This window comes from Paroedura picta, chromosome 6 (genome assembly GCF_049243985.1).
Source record: "Paroedura picta isolate Pp20150507F chromosome 6, Ppicta_v3.0, whole genome shotgun sequence".
Lineage (NCBI taxonomy): Eukaryota > Metazoa > Chordata > Lepidosauria > Squamata > Gekkonidae > Paroedura > Paroedura picta.
In genome coordinates, this window is record NC_135374.1 from 66,028,156 (window position 1) to 66,048,154 (window position 19,999).

Consider the following 19,999-nt stretch of genomic DNA (forward strand, 5'->3'; position numbering starts at 1 on the left):
AAGGGTGCAGCTGATGTAAGCAACTGTCATTACCCAAATTTTATTTTATGTGCTGATTTACTGCATTTTTAGCCTAATTTGCTTTTCAGTGAGAGAATGACTCGATTATGGCTGAGGCCAGAAAGTTAACATCAATGATTGCTGGCCTCCCTGCAAAAGAATCCCCCTGCATATAAGAAAAAACTGATCTGCCACCACAACCTAACCACTTCTAGTGGTACTTTAAGAGGCAGGTTTTTTTAAATAATTTGTAAGCTTATATATATATATATATAGTCTCATGCAAAATTCAATTGTATGTTTTAATATGATATGACTTGCCCTGAGCCAACTGGGAAGAGTGGGTTATAAAAATAAATATTTCATTTTAATTTTTTTTACCGTGGGTACTTTATTCTGGGAGTCAGGGGAAGATAAGCTATCCTCTTGGTATACTGTATGCCTAGCTTACCAGTAGGTTCCTGTCTTTGCTGGTGGAAGTTGCCTCTGACTGGTATTAGAAACTCCAGGATAGTCCTAGGGAGGTTCAGTATCCACATGGAAACCTCCTTGTTTGGTCAGGTTTAGGACTTCGAGGCTACCACAGGGCTATCCCAAGCTGCATTGATTCCAGTGCATACAAAAGGATCCAAACTTGATTTAATTGTTTGCGCTAAGTTGTCTAGTAGAAAATCTGACTATTCAGCCTGTGTGCCATGGTCAGACCACTGGCTGCTGAAAGTTCAGTTGCCTGTGGCTGCCCTTCAGTACAGTGATGGTGAATTGATTATTTGGTTATATGTCCTCTGCTTTTTTCCTCATTGGAAACCCAAAGTGCCTTACAATGTAATTCTCCCCTCCTCCATATTATCCGGCTGAGAGAGTGACTGGCTGAAAGTTGTCCAGAGCCACTCTGTGGCAGAGTGAGGATTCAAACCAGGCTATCCTAGATTCTGGTCCAATGTTCCAACCATTACACCAATACTGGCCCTCCACTAAAGATGATGAATCCCATGAGATTTCAAAATGCTTTGTGGAATTTTGAGAGCCTGAATGGTAGTTCTGTGGAAGACATGATCTGGCTCTGAAGTGCCAGGATTTGGCAGGTGATAGGGTCACTCCCCATTGTCCTCTTTCCCTGCTAACAGGAGGTAAATATCTGGAGCATTGTTGGTGAAACTATATTGCCAGAGTGAGCAGATCAAACCAAGAAGCCCGTTTGGACACCTATGAAGTGGTGGTGATGGGGTGGTAAAAAAGCTGACATCTGTTGCATCCATCTCAATTGTTGATTCAGCAGGTGATGCTCCTTGGGGGATGGGAGTCCCCTATATACAGTGCTTTAACATTGAGCAGAATTTTTTTTTTGATGATTGGTTTGTTTAGACAAGGTGGCAAACATCAAACGTTAAAATTTGGACATTAAAGCAGCATTTAAAATAATATATAAAATAATTAAATAAAAACATTAAAAACACGCTACGTCAAAATCAGGGAGGAGGGACAATAACAGTTGTTTGGGGTTGCCAAATGAAAGGGGGAAAGCCCTGATCAGAAGGCAGAAAACAATGATAAATGGTGAAATACAAATGTCCCTAGGGAGGGCATTCCATAGTTTTGCCTTCACAACAAAGAAGGCCCTTTCTTGGGCTGTTGCCCATCTAGCCACAGATAAACAAGACAAACAAAAAGTACCTGATTGGACAGGTGGGTTCATGTGGGAGAAGGTGTTTGTACTTATTGGCTGTTTTGTTATTAGAATCTGAAGAAGAATGTTGTTATTTGAAACTAGGACTACAGTTTGGATGATTTGTCAGAATTTGGAGAATTTGAACTAAAGAAGTAAGAACTGAACCTGCTTCCAGCCCTTGAACTTTCATCAAAAGAATTAATTGTATAACACTGTGTATATACAGAGATCAGTTGTTTACTCTTTAGTTGGTGGTTTGTAATATTTTGTATATCCTCTTTTTTGTGTGTGTTAGATGGCTGACAGCCATTTAAATCTAATAGTTGATTGGCAGATCCACCAAGTTAAGTTTAAATGTCTGCCAGCCATTTCAGTGATCAATTTTGATCCTTCATGCTTCAAAGCAGGGGGAAGCAAAACCAGTTGGTGAAATGGCTGGCAGTGGTCTGTTTTGCTTCCACCCACTTGGAAGGGTGGTACAAAACAGACATTTTAAATCTGATAAACATATCACCTTGCTCAGCTGCTAGGTTTAAAAGGTCCAAATCCCCAAACTGGAATAATGTTTGAGAAATGTTCAGGGGAGACACCTCACCCAAACCACAGGAGGCATGAATTTACCTATCTTCCTCCTAACAGCATAAGGTGGGATGTGAAGGGGTAGTGAGGCAACTGAGAATGGCATCAGCTTTCACAGCCAGTTGTCGGAAGCCCAGCAATGGCCAGTGGCATCAAGATGGCTAGTTGCAGAGGCAGGAGTGGGGAGATAACTGAAGATGCAGGGATGTGGTAGCTAAGGAGGAGGAGCTTACCTTTTGCCCGATGCCAGTTAACTGAGCATGTTTGGTTTTTTAAAAGCTTTTATTGTATGTGCATTTCCATGTGCTTACATTCTTCATTGTAACAGTTCCTCAACAAAAACTGTAGATTATAATGTTTTTTTTTTTGGCTGGGTAGTGTGAATGAAGACATGTTCCAGGGTTTTGTCCAAATGTTCTTTCGCTAAGTGGTTTCTTGTTGGTCTGATTATAGGAGCAGTTTCTCAGGTGTTGGACAGCCTAGAAGAAATCCATGCACTTACAGATTGCAGTGAAAAAGACTTAGATTTTTTACATAGTGTTTTCCAAGATCAGCATCTTCATACGCTACTAGATGTAAGTATTGCTTAAGCAAAATATTTAGATTATTTAAACATATGAAACAGTTAAGTCTTTCTTGACTCTGGACAATTTCAAAAATGTTTGGTATTGTCAAAGAAAATTTAATTTATTGATAAATGTATATATTCAAGGCATATGTGTGTATATGTTGTAAAACAAGGGGACAACAAACCTGATAAAACTCAGATTAATGATACCAAATTCCTTTGATTGCAGATGCCTTTCTGTGAGCAGAACTGGCATACTTAAGATATATGCTCAGTGGGGAAGCTGATTTATGGCATGGCGGTGAATGGACATAAATACATTGCAAACAGCTGAACAGCCTGTTGATTAATTGGCTGTCTGGTCACCAATGGAAAACACCTGAACCAGCAGGTGTTCAGGCATTCTTAGCTGAACCCAGGGCTGGTCTCAATAGCCATATTAGTGAGGAGCAAAATATTTCCTCTGCTTTCTGCTAACCTTCGTCCTTGCACTTATTATTTAGCCTGCTTTGTTCTTGTATAGGAAACCAACTGAAGAAAAAATGGTGTTAGGGGACATACTGTAGGGCAGCATAGGCAAAAAGCGACTTCAGAGCCTCCTGCTTTAGACATGGGGGGGGGAGGCATGTGATTCAAGCACACAAATCTCTTATCACATACCAGATCAACCATAGCTGATCAAAGTAATTGACGGGGAAGGTTTTCCTACAGGGTAACGGAAATAATTTAATCTGTATTTATCAGTTGAATTCTAGACAAGCTTGTTGAAAACAAGTCTAACAACCATAACACCATTTTCTAATCTATCTTTATGCAGTAATCTGCATTGATAGATGAAATTTATTTATGGAGAACTTTCTTAAGGGAGTCAAACAGTTTGGTCCCCTCTGAATTATGAGTGATCTTGAATAGAAACAGCATCCAAATTTCAAGTTAAATCTGTTCATATCAACTTTTGCATGCCTTCGGCTATTTTATGCTGATCGGTGTGTCTAGAGCATAATATCCATAATAAGAAGCGTTGTTTAAGATAAATAATATAATAACTGGCAAAATCCTGATAACATTAGGGATAATTAAAAATGATTCTTATATGTAGTTAATTGCATGTTAATTTTAATCAGGGATGAAAAAGTATATCCTTTTCCCCTACTTCAAAATTACAGTGTTATGGTGGATCCAAGCAGATCAGTTGGTAGGTAGGGGTTTCAGTCATGTCATTTTAAAACAAGAAGCTTAAATACTTCTGCATGAAGCAAGTGATACAGTTATGTGCACTCAAGTGGCAAGTCTGCGAAGGGTAATCTTGTATATATACTCATCATGAGAAATACTGCAAAGGAAAAAGTTTCTCTCTTAAATGAGATATTCATTTTTCAGTGTCAGTACCTGGAAGTGGAGCTCTAATCAGCAAATCCACATGTTCCAGGAAAATATTTCTTTATTCTTTGTTAAGCTCAGCAGTTTGCATGAGATCTTGGGGCCGGTTTTTAGGAAATTACTTGTGAGAAGGTTGCATAGGTAAGAATTGTCATGAATGAGATTTCCGTCACATAGTGTAAAAGAAACAAGATACGAATTTACTAAAACATGTAACTGTCTATTGATTAATTTTTACAGGGCAGAAATGCTCTTATTGCCGAAGGCCAGTTTGGTATTTGTACATATAATAGAAAACCCCAAGTTTGGCTATATGATGATGTTTTCACAGCTTGTGACTTTTACAGCTTATGATTTTCTTGTGGTTTCTGGGCATGTTCGCTTTTGACTAAAAATAATTGTAGGAAGATGGAGAAGATGCTTGAAAGGGCTGTCACAAACCAACTGTCCACATTCTTGGAAGAAGTTTCAGTCTTAGACCCATCCTAGTCAGTTTTCCGGCCTAGCCATGGAGTAGAAACATCACTAGTCACCCTGATGGATGACCTCAGTCGCCAGTTGAACCAAGGCGGGTCGGCACTTCTCTTGTTATTAGACCTCTTAGCAGTGTTCAACACAGTCGAACATGAGCTTTTAGCTCACCGCCTCACCAATGCCGAGGATTAGAGGGCTGATCAGTGCCTGATCTCCTTTCTCCAGGATCGCAGGCAGAGGGTAGCAATAGGAGAGAGTTAGTTGCCACCAGCTTGCATGTGGAGTCCCTCAGTGAGCAGTTCTCTCTCCAATCCTATTCAGCATCTTCATGCACCCTCTTGCTCAACTGGTGTGGAGGTTTGGGCTGGGTTGTCACCAGTATGCTGATGACACCCAGTTCTTCCTCCTGATGGATGGCTGCCCTGATTCTCCTCCAGAAGCATTAGCCAGATGTCTGTGAACAGTGACAAGGTGGCTCAAGCACAGTCATCTGAAGCTCAGCCCAAAGACAGAGGTGCTGTGGCTGGGCAGGAATGGTCCAAGCGAGTAAGTGTGCCTACCCAACCTGAACAGAGTGCAGCTATCAGTGACTCACTCCGCCAAGAACCTGGCTGTGATTCTCAGTGCCTCCCTCTCAATGGAGGCTCAGGTCATGAAAGTAGCGCAGCTGGCATTCTGTCACCTTTACAAAGCCATACTACTAGCACCCTACTTGGCCCCAGAGCACCTAGTCATAGTGATCCATGTGACAGTCACCTCTAGACTGGACTTCTTCAACTCACTCTATGCAGGCCTGCCCTTAACCTTGATCTGGAGACTACAGCTGGTCCAGAGTGCAGCGGCCAGGGTCCTCACAGCAACACCATGGAGGTCCCACATTCGGCCCATTCTTCAACAACTGCGCTAGCTTCCAGTCGAATTCCAGGTCAGACTTAAGGTTCTGGTAATCACCTTTAAGGCCATATGCGGTCTGGGCTCAATGTACCTGAGGGATTGCCTTTCTGCCTACACCCCTCAAAGAGCTTTACACTCTGCTACGTTCAACTGCCTGGTGATCCCTGACCCCAACAAAGCTCACTTGACCTCAACCAGGGCCAGAGCTTTCTCCATCCTGGCTCCCACCTGGTAGAATGAGCTCCCACAGGAGATCAGGGCCCTAATGGAACTTGAACAATTCCACAGGAGCCTGCAAAAGAGAGCTCCTCCACCAGGCATTTGGTTGAGGTTGACCAGAACCAATCACCTTCCTTTGGCCCCCTGAGCCTCCCTCCCATGAAAATCGCCACCAATTTGTCCAATCCACGGGGCTGTCAGTATGCTGTAGTTTGAATGACTGTTCCTACCATTGTTCTACTGTTCTATCATATTGTTCTATTTGTTATTACTGTATTGTTACCATTTATAACAATTGAGTTATCTGTGCTGTTATCGGTACTGCCCTGAGCCTCAGTGGAGGGTGGTATATAAATATAATAAATAAATAAATCTATGGAAAAGGTTTTCATATGTATATACCACACTTGCTAGAGTAAAAGATTGTTGAATGTGTTTTGGTGGTAGGATTTACAGAAAAGTTGTTTCTGTTTATAAAGGAGTTTTGCTTTTTCCTTCCAGCTTTATGACAAAATTAACACAAAATCTTCACCACAAATCAGGAATCCACCAAGTGATGCTGTACAGAGAGCCAAAGAGGTATTTTAAAGCCTGTTCTAAATGTGTTGAGTATGCAGTTCTGTGCTCAGAATTCTTATTGTAATCCATTTGAGTCAGCTTTGAAGATGGTGTATGTGTGAGTATACACATACTTATTATAGGTACACACTGCTCTTATACGGAACTTCCAGTAGTCTTTCATTCAGACTGCTGATGAAATCTGTCCCTTGCTAGCTTCATTGATTTGTGAACATTTATTGTTCCCAGACTTTTTATTGGGTCTTTTTGGTATTGGAGCTCATGTTTAATGTGACCATGTAACCATATTGCATGTGTAGCTTGAACTTTTACTTCTCTAAGTGAGCTGTGAATATTTTAGGCATTTGTGATGACCCATCCCTGATCAGATTTTTACTTTGGCTACAACTAGGCCAGCAAAAATAATATCAAAACATCAGTACAAAACTAATAATGTTATGCTTGACAAGGGAAAGTGTCAATCAAAAGTAGGCTCTGCAGAATCTTTCTGCTAGCTTAAAGTTGCAACTAGAAAAGAACAAGAAACCTATCCTGAGGCAAACAATAAACTTTATGAAATAAAAAATGAGAGCAGTCTCTTCCTGTTTATTCTTTCTTTGCTTTCTTTACTTGTTCCTTATTTGTCAGGACTCCTACCAGAACGGCATCCTGTTAATGTCTGTTTTCAATGGAAAACAACTTTCCTCAGTAGGAAGTCCTAGACATAAATGCAAAATAAATCTTATAATATATTGCTTAAGTGCTTACAGAAATATGGTATTGAATATAAAATTAAAGCACAGTACCTCCAATTAGTCTGTTGTCTTAATAGATCACTATGCAACAGCTTGTTTTAAACCTAAAGGAGCAACAAAGACTATCAATAAATGTTAACAGAGAGACTTTTACGTTGAACTAAAAAGTCCTAATCATATTATACCTTCTTAGTAATCGTATACAAATGGCCAATGGCTCTTGATGATATGAGGAGAACATGTAAATTACTACGTTAACCCACTCAGTTAACTATTGCAACTTATACAATCAGATACCCAGGTGTGAAACATTAAGACCCTGTTACATTTCATGACTCCCAAACACTTAGCAGAATGTAACAACAATGTGCTAAATTCTTATACATGTCATAAAAAATAGGATAGTTCCAAGGGCTGTGTTGAGCCGCCGCCCCCCCCCCCTTGAAGAGTATCCATGGCATAGATCTAAAAGGCTTCTCTTTGAAATAGTTTTTTCTGTATGTCCATTCTTTGAAAACTTGTCAACATGATGTGTTCAATGCCAAAGAAATGCAGATCATCCGCCCTGTACTGTAACTGTAGGCAGTGGCTAACCATTGGAGCATTCAGGTCAGAGAGTCTGACTCTGGACATGTGCTCTTGAAATCTAACCCTAATGGACCTGGTACTGATACCAATATAATATTTTTCACAAGGACATACAATACAATATACACAGTTTTTTGTAGAATAATTTATATAACTCTTCGCTGTAATATGGAAACCATTTATAGGGTGCGTAAATTCCTTCCCAGTAAGAAAATTAGCACAAACACAGCACGCACCACACTTGTGATTCTCTTGGGCAAGGATCTTAAAGAGACATCCTCCGTGGAAGGGCTCCTGCTAATTAGTTCTCTAATATTGTGGCTCCTTCTCCATGCTACTCACAAACCATTGTGATAATCTTCTAGTTGTTGAACCAAATGCCAATGCTTGAATAGAATTTGTTGTATAGAATGAGCAAAATAAGAATATTCAAATGAACAAGTCACTTTAGTTGTTTTAAGTTGCTTAAAGTTGCACCTACTGCCATTTAAATTTTTACGATATTTCATGCCTCATGACTCACTAGAATAAACCCTATTTCATTTACTTTAAACTTAGGTCATTTCAGTGACATTTCTAATGATTTTGTTCACAGGTATTGGAAGAAATTTCATGTTACCCTGAAAATAGTGATGCAAAAGAACTTAAACGTATTTTAACACAACCTCATTTCATGGTAAGCAAATGTCGCAAATTCAGTTCTTAATGTTTCTCATTATGATAGGTAGAGCACAGAAAGGATCTGTGTATTTCAAGGGCTATGGAGAAGGAATCAATATACGTCAGTATATTCTTTGCATGAAAATTATACCTGTACAACTAGGGTGTTAGCTGCACTGGGCATTTAAAGCTCATTCAGCTTGGTTAAAAAAAAAAAGCAATCTGCAGCTGACCCCAATCTCCACTCTGATGCTGCTCATTTATTTTTTTCAAATATGCACTGCTCAGGATTGACTCTGGAGTCACACTTATTCCCTGGCATATCTGAGAGTGGATTTTCTCTGCTTTATAAGAGAAAATGTGGGACCATCACATGCTATTCCAGGTGTAGATGTTCTGCCTCTTTTGGATTTTTTCCCACCCCAGCAGCACCTCCAACACTAGTTGGTTGGTTTCTGGCAAGAGCAACCCCTTACACCTCCACTGGTTCCATTTTAGTGCTGTCTTCATTTTATCTCAACTTTTGTGCTATAGAATCATTTTTCCTGCTTTACCAGTTCCCTTAAGTACTGAAAAGTACTCATATCAGAAAGAGTTAAAGGCAAGCCCCTGGTTGCCTCCAACTGCCTCTTCCCTTCTCCCAGCCTTCACATACTTCACACAGCTGGTGGGGGGGGGGAGAAATGCTTTCCAGGCTGTCCTCTCTCTGCTCTTCTCCCCCCCCCCCCATTCCCTCCCAGCTTGACAATTTCTTTTTTTTTTTTTACGTGAAGGGGACACTTTACACTGGGATTCCTTTCTTTAAAAAAATTATTATAAGAAGCCATTTCATCTCAGTCTTTAAAAAAAATTTAAATCATCAGTAAAGCTTGTGAATAGGGTCCACAGGCAATAAACCTCAACATAGCTAACATGGCTCAGTCAGTAAGGTGCTTGCCTTGTGGCCACAACTTTATGAATTCAAGTCTGGCTGTAGGTCTTGATTTTTATCCCCATGCAAGAGTTTTTATTTTTTACTTTTGATAAGCTCATGGTTTTAAATGCAACATTTATAACTTTTGACTTTTTTCTACTTTTAAAAAAGTGAAGAAATAAAAATTTAAGCATAGGAAAAAAATCAAGGACCACAGCCAAACTTTAATTCATGCCCTTATGTTTCCCTGCTTCCTTATTTCCTTCACCACCCTGTAACCAACATGCCTTTTATCTGCCTCCATCTTCAGCTATTTTAATTTCATTTCTACCCACTTTTCTACACAATGGGGACCCAGAACAGTTTACATCATTCTCTTCTTCTCTATTTTATCCTCACTAAAGCTCTGTGAGTCAACTTAGACTGAGAATGTGTAACTTGCATATAGTCACCAAGTGAACTTTTGCGTCTAAATACTGATTTGAGCCTCTTGTGGCGCAGAGTGGTAAGGCAGCCGTCTGAAAGCTCTGCCCATGAGGCTGGGAGTTCAATCCCAGCAGCCGGCTCAAAGTTGACTCAGCCTTCCATCCTTCCAAGGTCGGTAAAATGAGTACCCAGCTTGCTGGGGGGAAACGGTAATGACTGGGGAAGGCACTGGAAAACCACCCCGTATTGAGTCTGCCATGAAAACGCTAGAGGGCGTCACATGAGTCAGGGTCAGACATGACACAGTGCTTGCACAGGGGATACCTTTACCTTTACCTTTACTGATTTGAACCTGGGTCTCCCAGATCCTAGTCTGAAACTATTACCATTACATAACACTGGCTGTTGTAGAGTGATTGCTGTTGAATAGTAACAACCAATTAGGCTTGGTTTAGTCAGGTGGTTTTGTCTATTTTATTAAACCTGGCTCACCCAGATGTTTGACAAAGACAGACTTCCTGAGCTTTCCATAAACAGAAAAAAAACCGGCCAGGATGCATGACAAGGCTGGCTGTTCTTCTACTCTTTAGACTAGCCTTTCTCAACTTTTTTACCATTGAGAAGCTCCTAAAACATTCTTCAGGCTTTGAGAAACTCCAGAAGTAGCAGAATCATGCAGTATATGGATAGTAAGCTTAGCTGGGTCCATCCAGGGCCCTTCCCACTCCCTCCAGGCCTGTAATTGTCCATTTGCGGGGGAGAGTTGGACATGAACATATATGGTCATATCACCCAATAACATTTAACAATTTTTTAAAAATATATTTCAAAATAATTAGCTACCACCCATTCAGGATGCCCTTCCAGGGCCATCAAGAGACCCCAGGATTCCATAAAACCCTGGTGGAAGAAACCTAGTCTAGGCTACTGATGTGTCCCTGAAAGCAATCCTGCCAGGATGTATAAGCAAGTGTTTGATCAGTTTTTGCATGTAAATTACAAATTTCTGACATTTGCCTCATACCTGCATTAATAGTTCAGTTTTCATCTTAACAATTTTCAGAGGATTCTTTGAGAATCCTTACTTTCTTCTTCTAGATTTTTGAAATATGTTTGCCAGAGAGAAATTAACTGATTATTATAGTTATAAGATGCCAAGTTCCCCTTCAAGGATAATTCTGTCTGTAAGCAGAATAATGTAAACAATATAGATGAGAAAGGAATGGTCATGTGATTCAAAGCCCTCTGATAGATCTATCAATAACAATATGGATGACTATTCCCTGTCCAGCCTTAGCAGAATATCATCTCTAGTGCTGCATCCTGGCCAGCCAGTAGTTTCCTTTCCTTCCTAGGTTTGCAGGTTGTTTCAAATCACAATGGTTGATACTCCAGTTCAGAGCCTAGCCTCTCATGTGGTTTGTTCAAAAGAAAGTAAGGGTTTTCTTAAAGATGCTACCAGTAGATAGAATAACTGTGCTCAAAAGCAGTCTTGCTCATGTTCTCATCTGCTAATTATTTCCTGTGGCCTAGGACAGGCCCCTTGCCAAATTGAACCAGGAGTTTTGGCCTGGGTTGCCATCAATATGCTGATGACACCCAACTGTATCTGTTGAAGGACAGCCATCCGTCTTACACGCCTGGACTCCTTGGGCAGATAAATGTCTTCCAGGCATAACAGAACCGGTGCACCCACTATTTCCCACAGAGAACTTTAAGATCTAGCCAGCAGAATCTGCTTAAGATTCCCAGCCTCAAAGAGATCAAATTGGCCTCAACCAGGGCCAGGTCCTTTTTGAGCCTGGCTCCAGCCTAATGGAATGATCTACCAGCTGAGATCAGAGCCCTGCAAGATCTCAAACAATTCCACAGGACTTGTAAGACAGAGTTATTCCTCCAGGCCTAAAAGCCATCTAAAGCCATCTGGTTGACACCTAAAACCATCTGATCTACTGGCCTCCCTATCAGAACCCATTGGCCAAGCAGCAATTGAAACTTTCATAAGCTCCTATTTCTCTCCCTTGATAGGAGAGTGGGCAAGTGTTTATATTTGTTTTAATATTTTATTCTATTGTAAGCTTCCCTGCGCCTAACACGATAGGGTGGTTAATAAATAAAATAATAATAAATGCCCCCCAACAGATTCCAAAGTTGGGAAATACTACCTCATACAGTCTCACACAGGAGAAATAGTCCAAAGTTATTTGTCCTAAAGACAGTTCCCTGGGGAGTTTCCAGTGGAGTCAATTAGATGAGAATCAGAAGATAACACAGGTAAAACTATGGCACTGTGATCAACCGCAGCCAGACTGTGGCATAGTTATTTATTATTTATTTATTATTTTATTTATTAAACTTTTATACCGCTGTTCCCTTAGGCTCATGGCAGTTTACAAGATAAAAATTGCAATAAAACCCATAGTTAAAACCATTAAAACCAATCCACACTATCAACATTAGGCAACAGGCGAGCACTAACTAACCTCTCCCAAACCGCCCCACATTAGCCAAGGAACAGCAGATTGCTAATATGGGAGTGAGACAATCAGATCATTGAGATGAACCCAGGGAGCCCAGATCTAATGTCAAATGCAGAAGAGAAATTCTGGAACTAGCTTAGTTTATTATGAAATAAATTGGCTAAGTCTATTGTATACATGATTTGATTCACTCTTTCCTGTCATAGTTCTAACTTATATCAAGGATCCTTTGGAAGACATATTTTCTTACCTTTCACTATTATAGAACTGCTCCTGGTTCTGGGTTTATAAATCTTCTATATTTAAATATAAGAAGTACATTATATGCATCTGTGTTTCAGATATTTCATACAACAATATTGTTTGAGTTCAGAAATCTGACGTAAAGAATGCTATGTGAGTCTCAAAATCTGTCATTATGTGTATAAAATATGTTAAATCTCTGTAGATGAGGACTAGTGTCAAGAAACTATGGAATCTGATGACTATCTTTTTACAGGCCTTACTTCAAACTCATGATGTGGTAGCACATGAAGTTTACAGTGATGAAGCATTAAGAGTTACACCTCCTCCCACTTCTCCATATTTAAACGGAGATTCTCCTGAAAGCATCAATGGTGACTTGGACATGGAGAATGTAACAAGAGTACGATTAGTTCAGTTCCAGAAAAACACAGATGAGCCCATGGTATGTACACCACTATGTTTAACTTCTCAAGTCTGAATGCATCTAGGTGACTTCCACACAAATGTTGTGGTTTCCTTGCTGCTGGTGTGGCTGCAGATAAGATGCAGCAGGAACAGGACTTCCACATAGAAGTTATCTCTGCAGTTTCTCTGTTCCAGTCCCCTAGAAGTGACTAACCCTACCTCTTTTAGACTGCCAGGGGTTTTGCAGTTTTATTTTTTTAAATAGGCACTAGCATATCATATCAATATACTATTATAACTATAGGTGTAGCAGGTTCTCTGAATTTCCAGCTTTCATTTTAAGAAAAGTAAGTTTCTAGTTTTGAACCAGGTAAAGATATGTCTTTTTTTCGTATATCTTTGCAAGGGAAGAGGCCGGAGACTTACTATTATAATGAAATCTGTCAGTGAGCCCATTATACTTATTGTTGTATTAGTATATCAATACAACTATATTGTAGTGCTGACTCTCTTTAAAAAAATAAAAGCCACCCCCATAGGGGAGGGAAGGAGATGAGTGTTGTGGGGACAGGGTAAAGGAAAATGGTTGGCACAAAGCAGCCATCCAGGTTTTTCTGCGATGTTAGGAGCAAAGCAGATTTAAGAATGACTTAAGACAGGGAAACCGAACATAAGACAATGCTATGAAGATGCCGGGGGGGGGGGGGGCACTGATTCCCCAAAACATTGATCCTGGGGCAATTCACTATGCAAAAAGGATCCTAGCCATCATCAAATAGTGAATGATGAGTCTTGAATGAATCTTGTGAAAGTTAGTTTGAAACTTTCTGCTTTTTGTAGTAGTCAGATTCTACAGTATCTGAAACTGTATTTTTATTATAAACATGAAAGTTAATTTCATACAAAGGATATCTTGAGTTATAGATCCAGATGGGTAGCTACAGTAGATTGAAGCCGCAGAACATCATTTGAATTCAGTGACACCTTTTGGTCCAACAAAGTTTTATTCAAAACATAAAGTTTCATGCATGCTTACACTTCTTCAGGTAAAGAAGTGTGCATGCACATGAAAACTTACACTGATAAAACTTTGTTAGTATTTTAGGTGCCACTGGACTCAAACGTTCATCTTGAGTTATAATTAGGGTTGCTTACTTCCAGGTGGGGACTGAAGTACTCGTGGAATTAGAACTGATCTCCACACTACAGAGACTGGTTTCCCTGGAGAAAGCAGTGGTATTGGAGGGCAGACTGTATGGCAACATATCCAAAACTCCATCCTCCACAGACTGTGCCCATATTCCTAGGAATTCCCCAACCTGGAGTTGACAACCCTAGGTAAAATGGAAATAAAAACCAGAATGGCTGTTTTGGCAAGAACAGAGCATTTCACAGGGGGAAAAGACACATAGATAGTTTCATGATCATTTTGTAATATTTCATTTGTCTGATTTGAGTGATGTGCAGGGCAGTACTGAAACTGGAAATCTGAATTATATTAATCTGATTATGAGATTTCAAAATGTATAAGGCATTTATTCTTTTAGAAACGTCTATTCAGAATATTTGCAACTTTGTTCTTCTTTCATAAGCCTAAATTCTGAACATTGTTCTACATATTTTCTGGGAGGGATGATATATGATAGAACTGCCTCCTAAAAAGTCACTCATATACCTGAATAATATTAATATTACTGTTTATTGTTACTGCTGATGCTATAGAGATTTCTCATAGTAGACATAGCCATTCTTTCCAGCCAGTTCAGATGTGTTAAATTTCCCCCCACACAAGAGTCCAAGTGTCCTGGATTTAGCAACATAAGAGGAAATAATGCCTGAGCTAGCACAATCCAGGCAGCAGTATGGTAGCATCATGTTATCATATATGTAACCTAGCCATTTGTAAGTGTAATTATGACCTACTTTCCAATTTTGACCTAATCCATACTAAAATATTTTGACTCTTGTGGAACCACCTTCCTTTCATTCCATGCTGAAGGAGCTTATGGATTACGTTTTGTGCCCAGCATGAAACCCTCACACTGGTAATGGTGTCCCTGACAAAGTGGCAATGCACTGCTACAGATCTGAAAGCAATATTGAACTCCATCTAGAGTACACATTAGAAACAAAGTTCACTAAACTGATTATAAATATCTGGGGCTGTGGAATTAGCAAATCTCAAGAAGTCAAATAATATCAGCACTCACTAAAAAGCCAGTCAGTCTAGGCATCCAAAAACCAAAAAGAGAGAAAGAACGAAAAATCATAACTACCATTTCCTTGAAGATCTAAATAGGGGTTTAAGCACACCAATGCAAGGATATTAGTGACAGGGAAAAGCACATGAAAGCACACTATAACCCATTATGCACGGGCCAGAATGGTGGCGGCAGGGCATCGGAGAAAATCCCCAATTATGCATGCCCCTGCCGCTAGCATGGCCCAACCCAGGGCCACGGAAGGCCCGCATCATAAGAACACAGGAACTTCCGTGGTCCCCAGGATACCGCAGGCACCAGCAGAGGCTGGGGCGGGCCGGCGTTGTGTATAATTGACAGCGACAGGCCTTTCAGCCCGCCCAGCCCCGACCTACAGTGACCGCACGCCCCTGCAAGCTCCGTGGAGCCAGCAGGAGCGTCCCCCTGCCCCCGCCGTAGCGTGCGGTGGGGGCCCAGCCCCTCCCCACTCACCCATGGCTGGGCAGCATCCCAGGCTTCCTGGCCCCAGCGCACACACAGGAGCTCATTCCACCAGGTCAGGGTCAGTACCAAAAAGACCCTGGCCCTCGTCAAGGCCAGACATGTCTCTCTAGGGCTGGGAATCACCAACAAGTCAGTACCAGCAGAATGTAAAGCCCTGAGGGGGGCATAGGTCGACCGGCAGTACCTCAGATTTGTGGGGCCCAGACCGTGAAGGGCCTTAAAGGCTAGAACCAAAACCTTGAATGTGATCCGGGCAGCAACTGGCAATGGGCAGCAATGTGGAACGTCGGGGGTAGCTGATCTTAATACCAAAATAGGAGGAGCAGGGAAGCAAAATGGAAGCAATCTCATAAATACAATTTTTAAAAACCTTCAGTGCAAGCAAGTGTTGGATCAGCAACAGCTGTCACTCCTTGCCACCACCATCCCTTGCTGCCCCTTCATCTCTTGTCCCATTTGCCTCAACTCTCACTAAACCCGTTGATCACCTCATACTGTACTCGTGTTTCATCTCTCAGCCATTGCTTACCATCCTCGTACTTAATTCCTCACCATTGCTGCTCTGGAACCAGAACAGCTACTGTAGCTAACTTCCTCAGGCACCTCTAATCTTGTATTTCAAGTTCCGCAGGGCCTGTAAGTACCGCAGGGTCTGTAAGACAGAGCTCTTCCGCCAGGTCTATGGTTGAGGCTGGCGCACTAAGGTAGATCTGACCCCCATTGTTAAGCAGCTTACAACCGTTTGAATGACCACCCCCCAGTTGGGGTAAATTAGGGATTTTTAATGATTTTTGCGTCACATTACATCTTGAACTGTGGTTAAGGGGATTTTAGCTTAGTTTTTTAAGGGGTATTTTATTAGGGGTTATAAATTTGTGTTGTATACTGTGTTGTGACCCACTCGAGCCTCCGGGGAGGGGCGGGATATAAATAAAATAAATAAAACAAATAAATAAAAGTTCAGTAAGCTTCAGTGGCTTGCCAGGCTGTTTTCAAACTTGCCTCAGGAACAAGGAGAGAGGAAGCATGAGTTGCCGCAGCTTTTTGGTAGGGTGGTAAGATGCCAGCAAGAGCTGTTGTCCTTCAAAATCTACTGCATGAAGCTACTGCCTCACTTCAGCATAGAACCATGATGCAACCTATTGCTTAGAAAGTACCTGTCACTGGGAAAATGCTGAATAAGGCATTACTTCCTCCATGCAACTGCCTTGCTGGGCATACTTTATATGGAGAACTTTTCAGACATCTGAACTGGCCTTTAGCACCCAAAGAATCCAGTTGCTGATTATTTTCTGAGTTATTTCATTGATCTTACCAGGGAATCACTTTAAAAATGAATGAGCTGAACCACTGTATTGTTGCAAGAATTATGCATGGAGGAATGATTCACCGGCAAGGTAAGGATTGGTGCAAGGATTGGAATTAATTAAATTCTTGAGTGAAATTTGCATTTAGCGTCTAGTCTAAATTATATCTCGGTGCTATTTCAAGGGTCGAGGTCTTGTGCCTCACTGCTTCAGTCAGGCCTGTAATAAGGCTTGTCTCTCAGTTGAGTTTCAAAAAGCAGCATAATATTGATGCAAAGGTGAGCTTGATTCGCCGTGCCTGAAATATACATGGTCTTAGCCTGTATGTAAATTAACCAAACTGCTATGCATTAATGTCTTGAATAGGCTGTCAAAAGTTTTCTTGTTGCCCTGTCTCTCTGCATTGCTACTTCAGTCAGTATTCTCCATTCTCCAAGAAAATGTTTTTGAAACCTGAGAGGCCTGACCTGTCGAACAATTGCTGAGGAAGAGCATTTGGTCCACTGCAGTCAGCTAATTTAAGGCACAACATAAGATTTATGGAAGGATTCCTTGAGACTTATAGACTCCAATTTGTTTGTGGAAGGAGTCAGTGCTCCTTTCCTTCTGTGGAAAAGCATTCTTGGTGTTTGCTACCATACGACTTTTTCCAGCTGCCTCCACATACAGATTTTCCTCCATAGCCCCCCCCCCTCAAAAAAAACTGCAGTTCTTTTGGAGGGTGCTGCACAGTGTTATTATGAGGATTTAACCTCTTCCAAGTTTTCCCTGGTTCTCCTGCACATTTCTTCAAATCCACTTGATATAGTCTATCCTGAAAGATCTTACCCAAAGTGGGTTTGGAGAAAGCATCAATGGAAAGCTGCATATTTCTACGTGTCCCTTTCCATATCTGGTAGCCTTTCCCCACATGTTTGCCATTCCTCTTCCCTCCACCTCTGGCTCTTTTGTTGTTTATCTATAACAAGTATGTCACTATCATGATATTCCTGCTGACATTTTTATTTTTTAAATCCACTGAAAAAACCACCAGAGGTAGTGGAGGGAGAGAGATGGCAGGTGCAAAGGGAAAACATGGAAGAAGCCCTCCGGTCCAATAGAGAACAAAATGGAAATTGTGCACATGTTGAAGCAGCTTCTCTCAACATTCAAGAAAGATTTGAAAGACCACTGATTCATGACTAGATCTTGAACTAGCTATGCTGTTTTCTGACCTTGACTTTTACCACCCATTTTAAAAAGCCTATCTTAGTATGACTGTATTCATTGAACATTTTATATTTACCAGATACATCAGGTAATGATTAATTTTTTTATTTACTATAGACATTTGCCATTTACAGTTATGATTCTCACCATAATCATTATATGCTTAAATTTTGCAGGACATTTGGTTGTTTTGCTATTGGGAGGTAGGAAACCCCTGCCTCCCACTATTCATATATATTTATACACATACCATTTTTAGTCTGGATTCTTGTAAGCTACTTGTAGAACATATATCTAAAATGCAGAATCTGTATTTCAGTTCCAGAAGGTCATAGATCAGGGCTATGGCCAACTCTGCTTGCTAAGTGGACTGGTCCATTGTGACTTAAAAGAAATCACTGACTTCTTCATAACTGTGGGCGGGGGGGGGGGAGCAGCTACAATTATGTTGTCAGTTCCAAGGGTCTGTCTTCATATCTTTTAATAGTTACAAATTATTAGCACAGAAAACATAGAAATTGCATTAAAATTGTTTTTAAATTCAGAAACTTTCACTTACCAATAATGCCCATTTCCTATATTGCTTCCTGCTTTTAAAATAATAGTTAAATGGAGATTTTTAGGATCATTTTAGCAGTCTTGCTAGTTTCACATTGTATAATTAATAGCTTTAAGTAAAGTAACTGAACTTCTGGGGGGCTTTTACTTTTATTAATGCTGTGCACATAGGCCAGGTGGTATCCAGTTTTCACCATTCCTTCAACTTGACGCATGAAGCATAATTACTTAACATCAACAGAAAATAACAAATTACTTATACCTTGGGTTTTTTATTGATGTTATCAAGTCTGCAAGTGTTTGTATTCACTCAATTTGGAATTATGAAAGATAAATTTTAATTGCGTACATGATCTGACTACACTGATTTAATAATTGATGCAATTAATTAAGATTATTGTAAGTAAAGGGATTTCTATATCCTTTAATGAATTCTGGCTTTAATACTATTTCTGTATTTGTCTTTGGATTGCCACTGTTTGGCACTTGTGTTACAGAATGACATCTTTGTTTACTAATTTTGTAGGTACTCTTCATGTGGGTGATGAAATTCGGGAAATAAATGGAATCAGTGTAGCAAATCAAACAGTAGAGCAGCTACAAAAAATGCTTGTAAGTACTCAAAAGACCATTATATGAAAATGAAAGTTCATTCCTTTCAACTCAGTTAACACCAGACTATAGCATCACGTGAGCTAGACATCAACTGACAGTTCAAAGGGCTATACTTCAGGTGATTTTTGCTTCCCTGGAATCCCTCCCTCAGACTTAAATATACATAGTGATCACAGTACTGCGTCTCCTCTTCTTCTGATTTACTTGCATCACCAAAGTGGAATAGAATAAACTGTTGTCCCTAGCATTGATTTATTTTGTCTTTTGGAACTGTGTGTTTCCCTACTTTTTCCCATAGCAGTCTTCTGCAACACACACAAAAAATGTTGCTAGGGACCACAAAAAAAGCCTGGGAGACAGCAGTAAGAAAGTGGAGGAAGCAAAATCGATCAGTGAAATGGCTGCTAGCCATTTAAACCTAAGTAATGAAAAAAAATTAAACCTAACAGCTTGGTTGGTCCACTTATCAGCTGTTAGGTTTAAATGGCTGTGAACTATTTAAACCATCCCTTTTGCTCCTCTCTGTTTCCAAGTGCGGAAGTGGAATGGAATGGAAGTGGAATTCTGCCAACCATATAACCCTTTCCAGGCAATCCCCCCTTTCTCCCAGCTGCAGCGTGCCATGACCAGGAGAAAGGTGTCTGAACTGGCAGGTTCAGTTCAGGGCATTTTTAGTCGGTTTGGGGTTGAGTTCAGGACCACCCCAAACCAAACTGCAATTTTTTGGTTTGTGCCCATCCCTATATACATATCTGATTCATCTAAATCTCTACATTTAAGATGTATACAGT

General features: G+C 40.5%; 1 protein-coding gene across 15 annotated transcripts in view; it reads left to right on the plus strand.

The window, feature by feature from the left end:
* The window catches only part of CASK (calcium/calmodulin dependent serine protein kinase), a 210,761-nt gene that overhangs the window by 133,998 nt on the left and 56,764 nt on the right, over positions 1 to 19,999 (plus strand). For all 15 annotated transcript variants that reach the window (XM_077342888.1, XM_077342876.1, XM_077342884.1 and 12 more), the window contains 6 exons: positions 2,702 to 2,823; positions 6,285 to 6,362; positions 8,280 to 8,360; positions 12,663 to 12,851; positions 16,838 to 16,916; positions 19,120 to 19,205. In XM_077342888.1, coding sequence (XP_077199003.1) covers positions 2,702 to 2,823; positions 6,285 to 6,362; positions 8,280 to 8,360; positions 12,663 to 12,851; positions 16,838 to 16,916; positions 19,120 to 19,205 — 635 coding nt within the window. The remainder of the gene's footprint in view (positions 1 to 2,701; positions 2,824 to 6,284; positions 6,363 to 8,279; positions 8,361 to 12,662; positions 12,852 to 16,837; positions 16,917 to 19,119; positions 19,206 to 19,999) is intronic.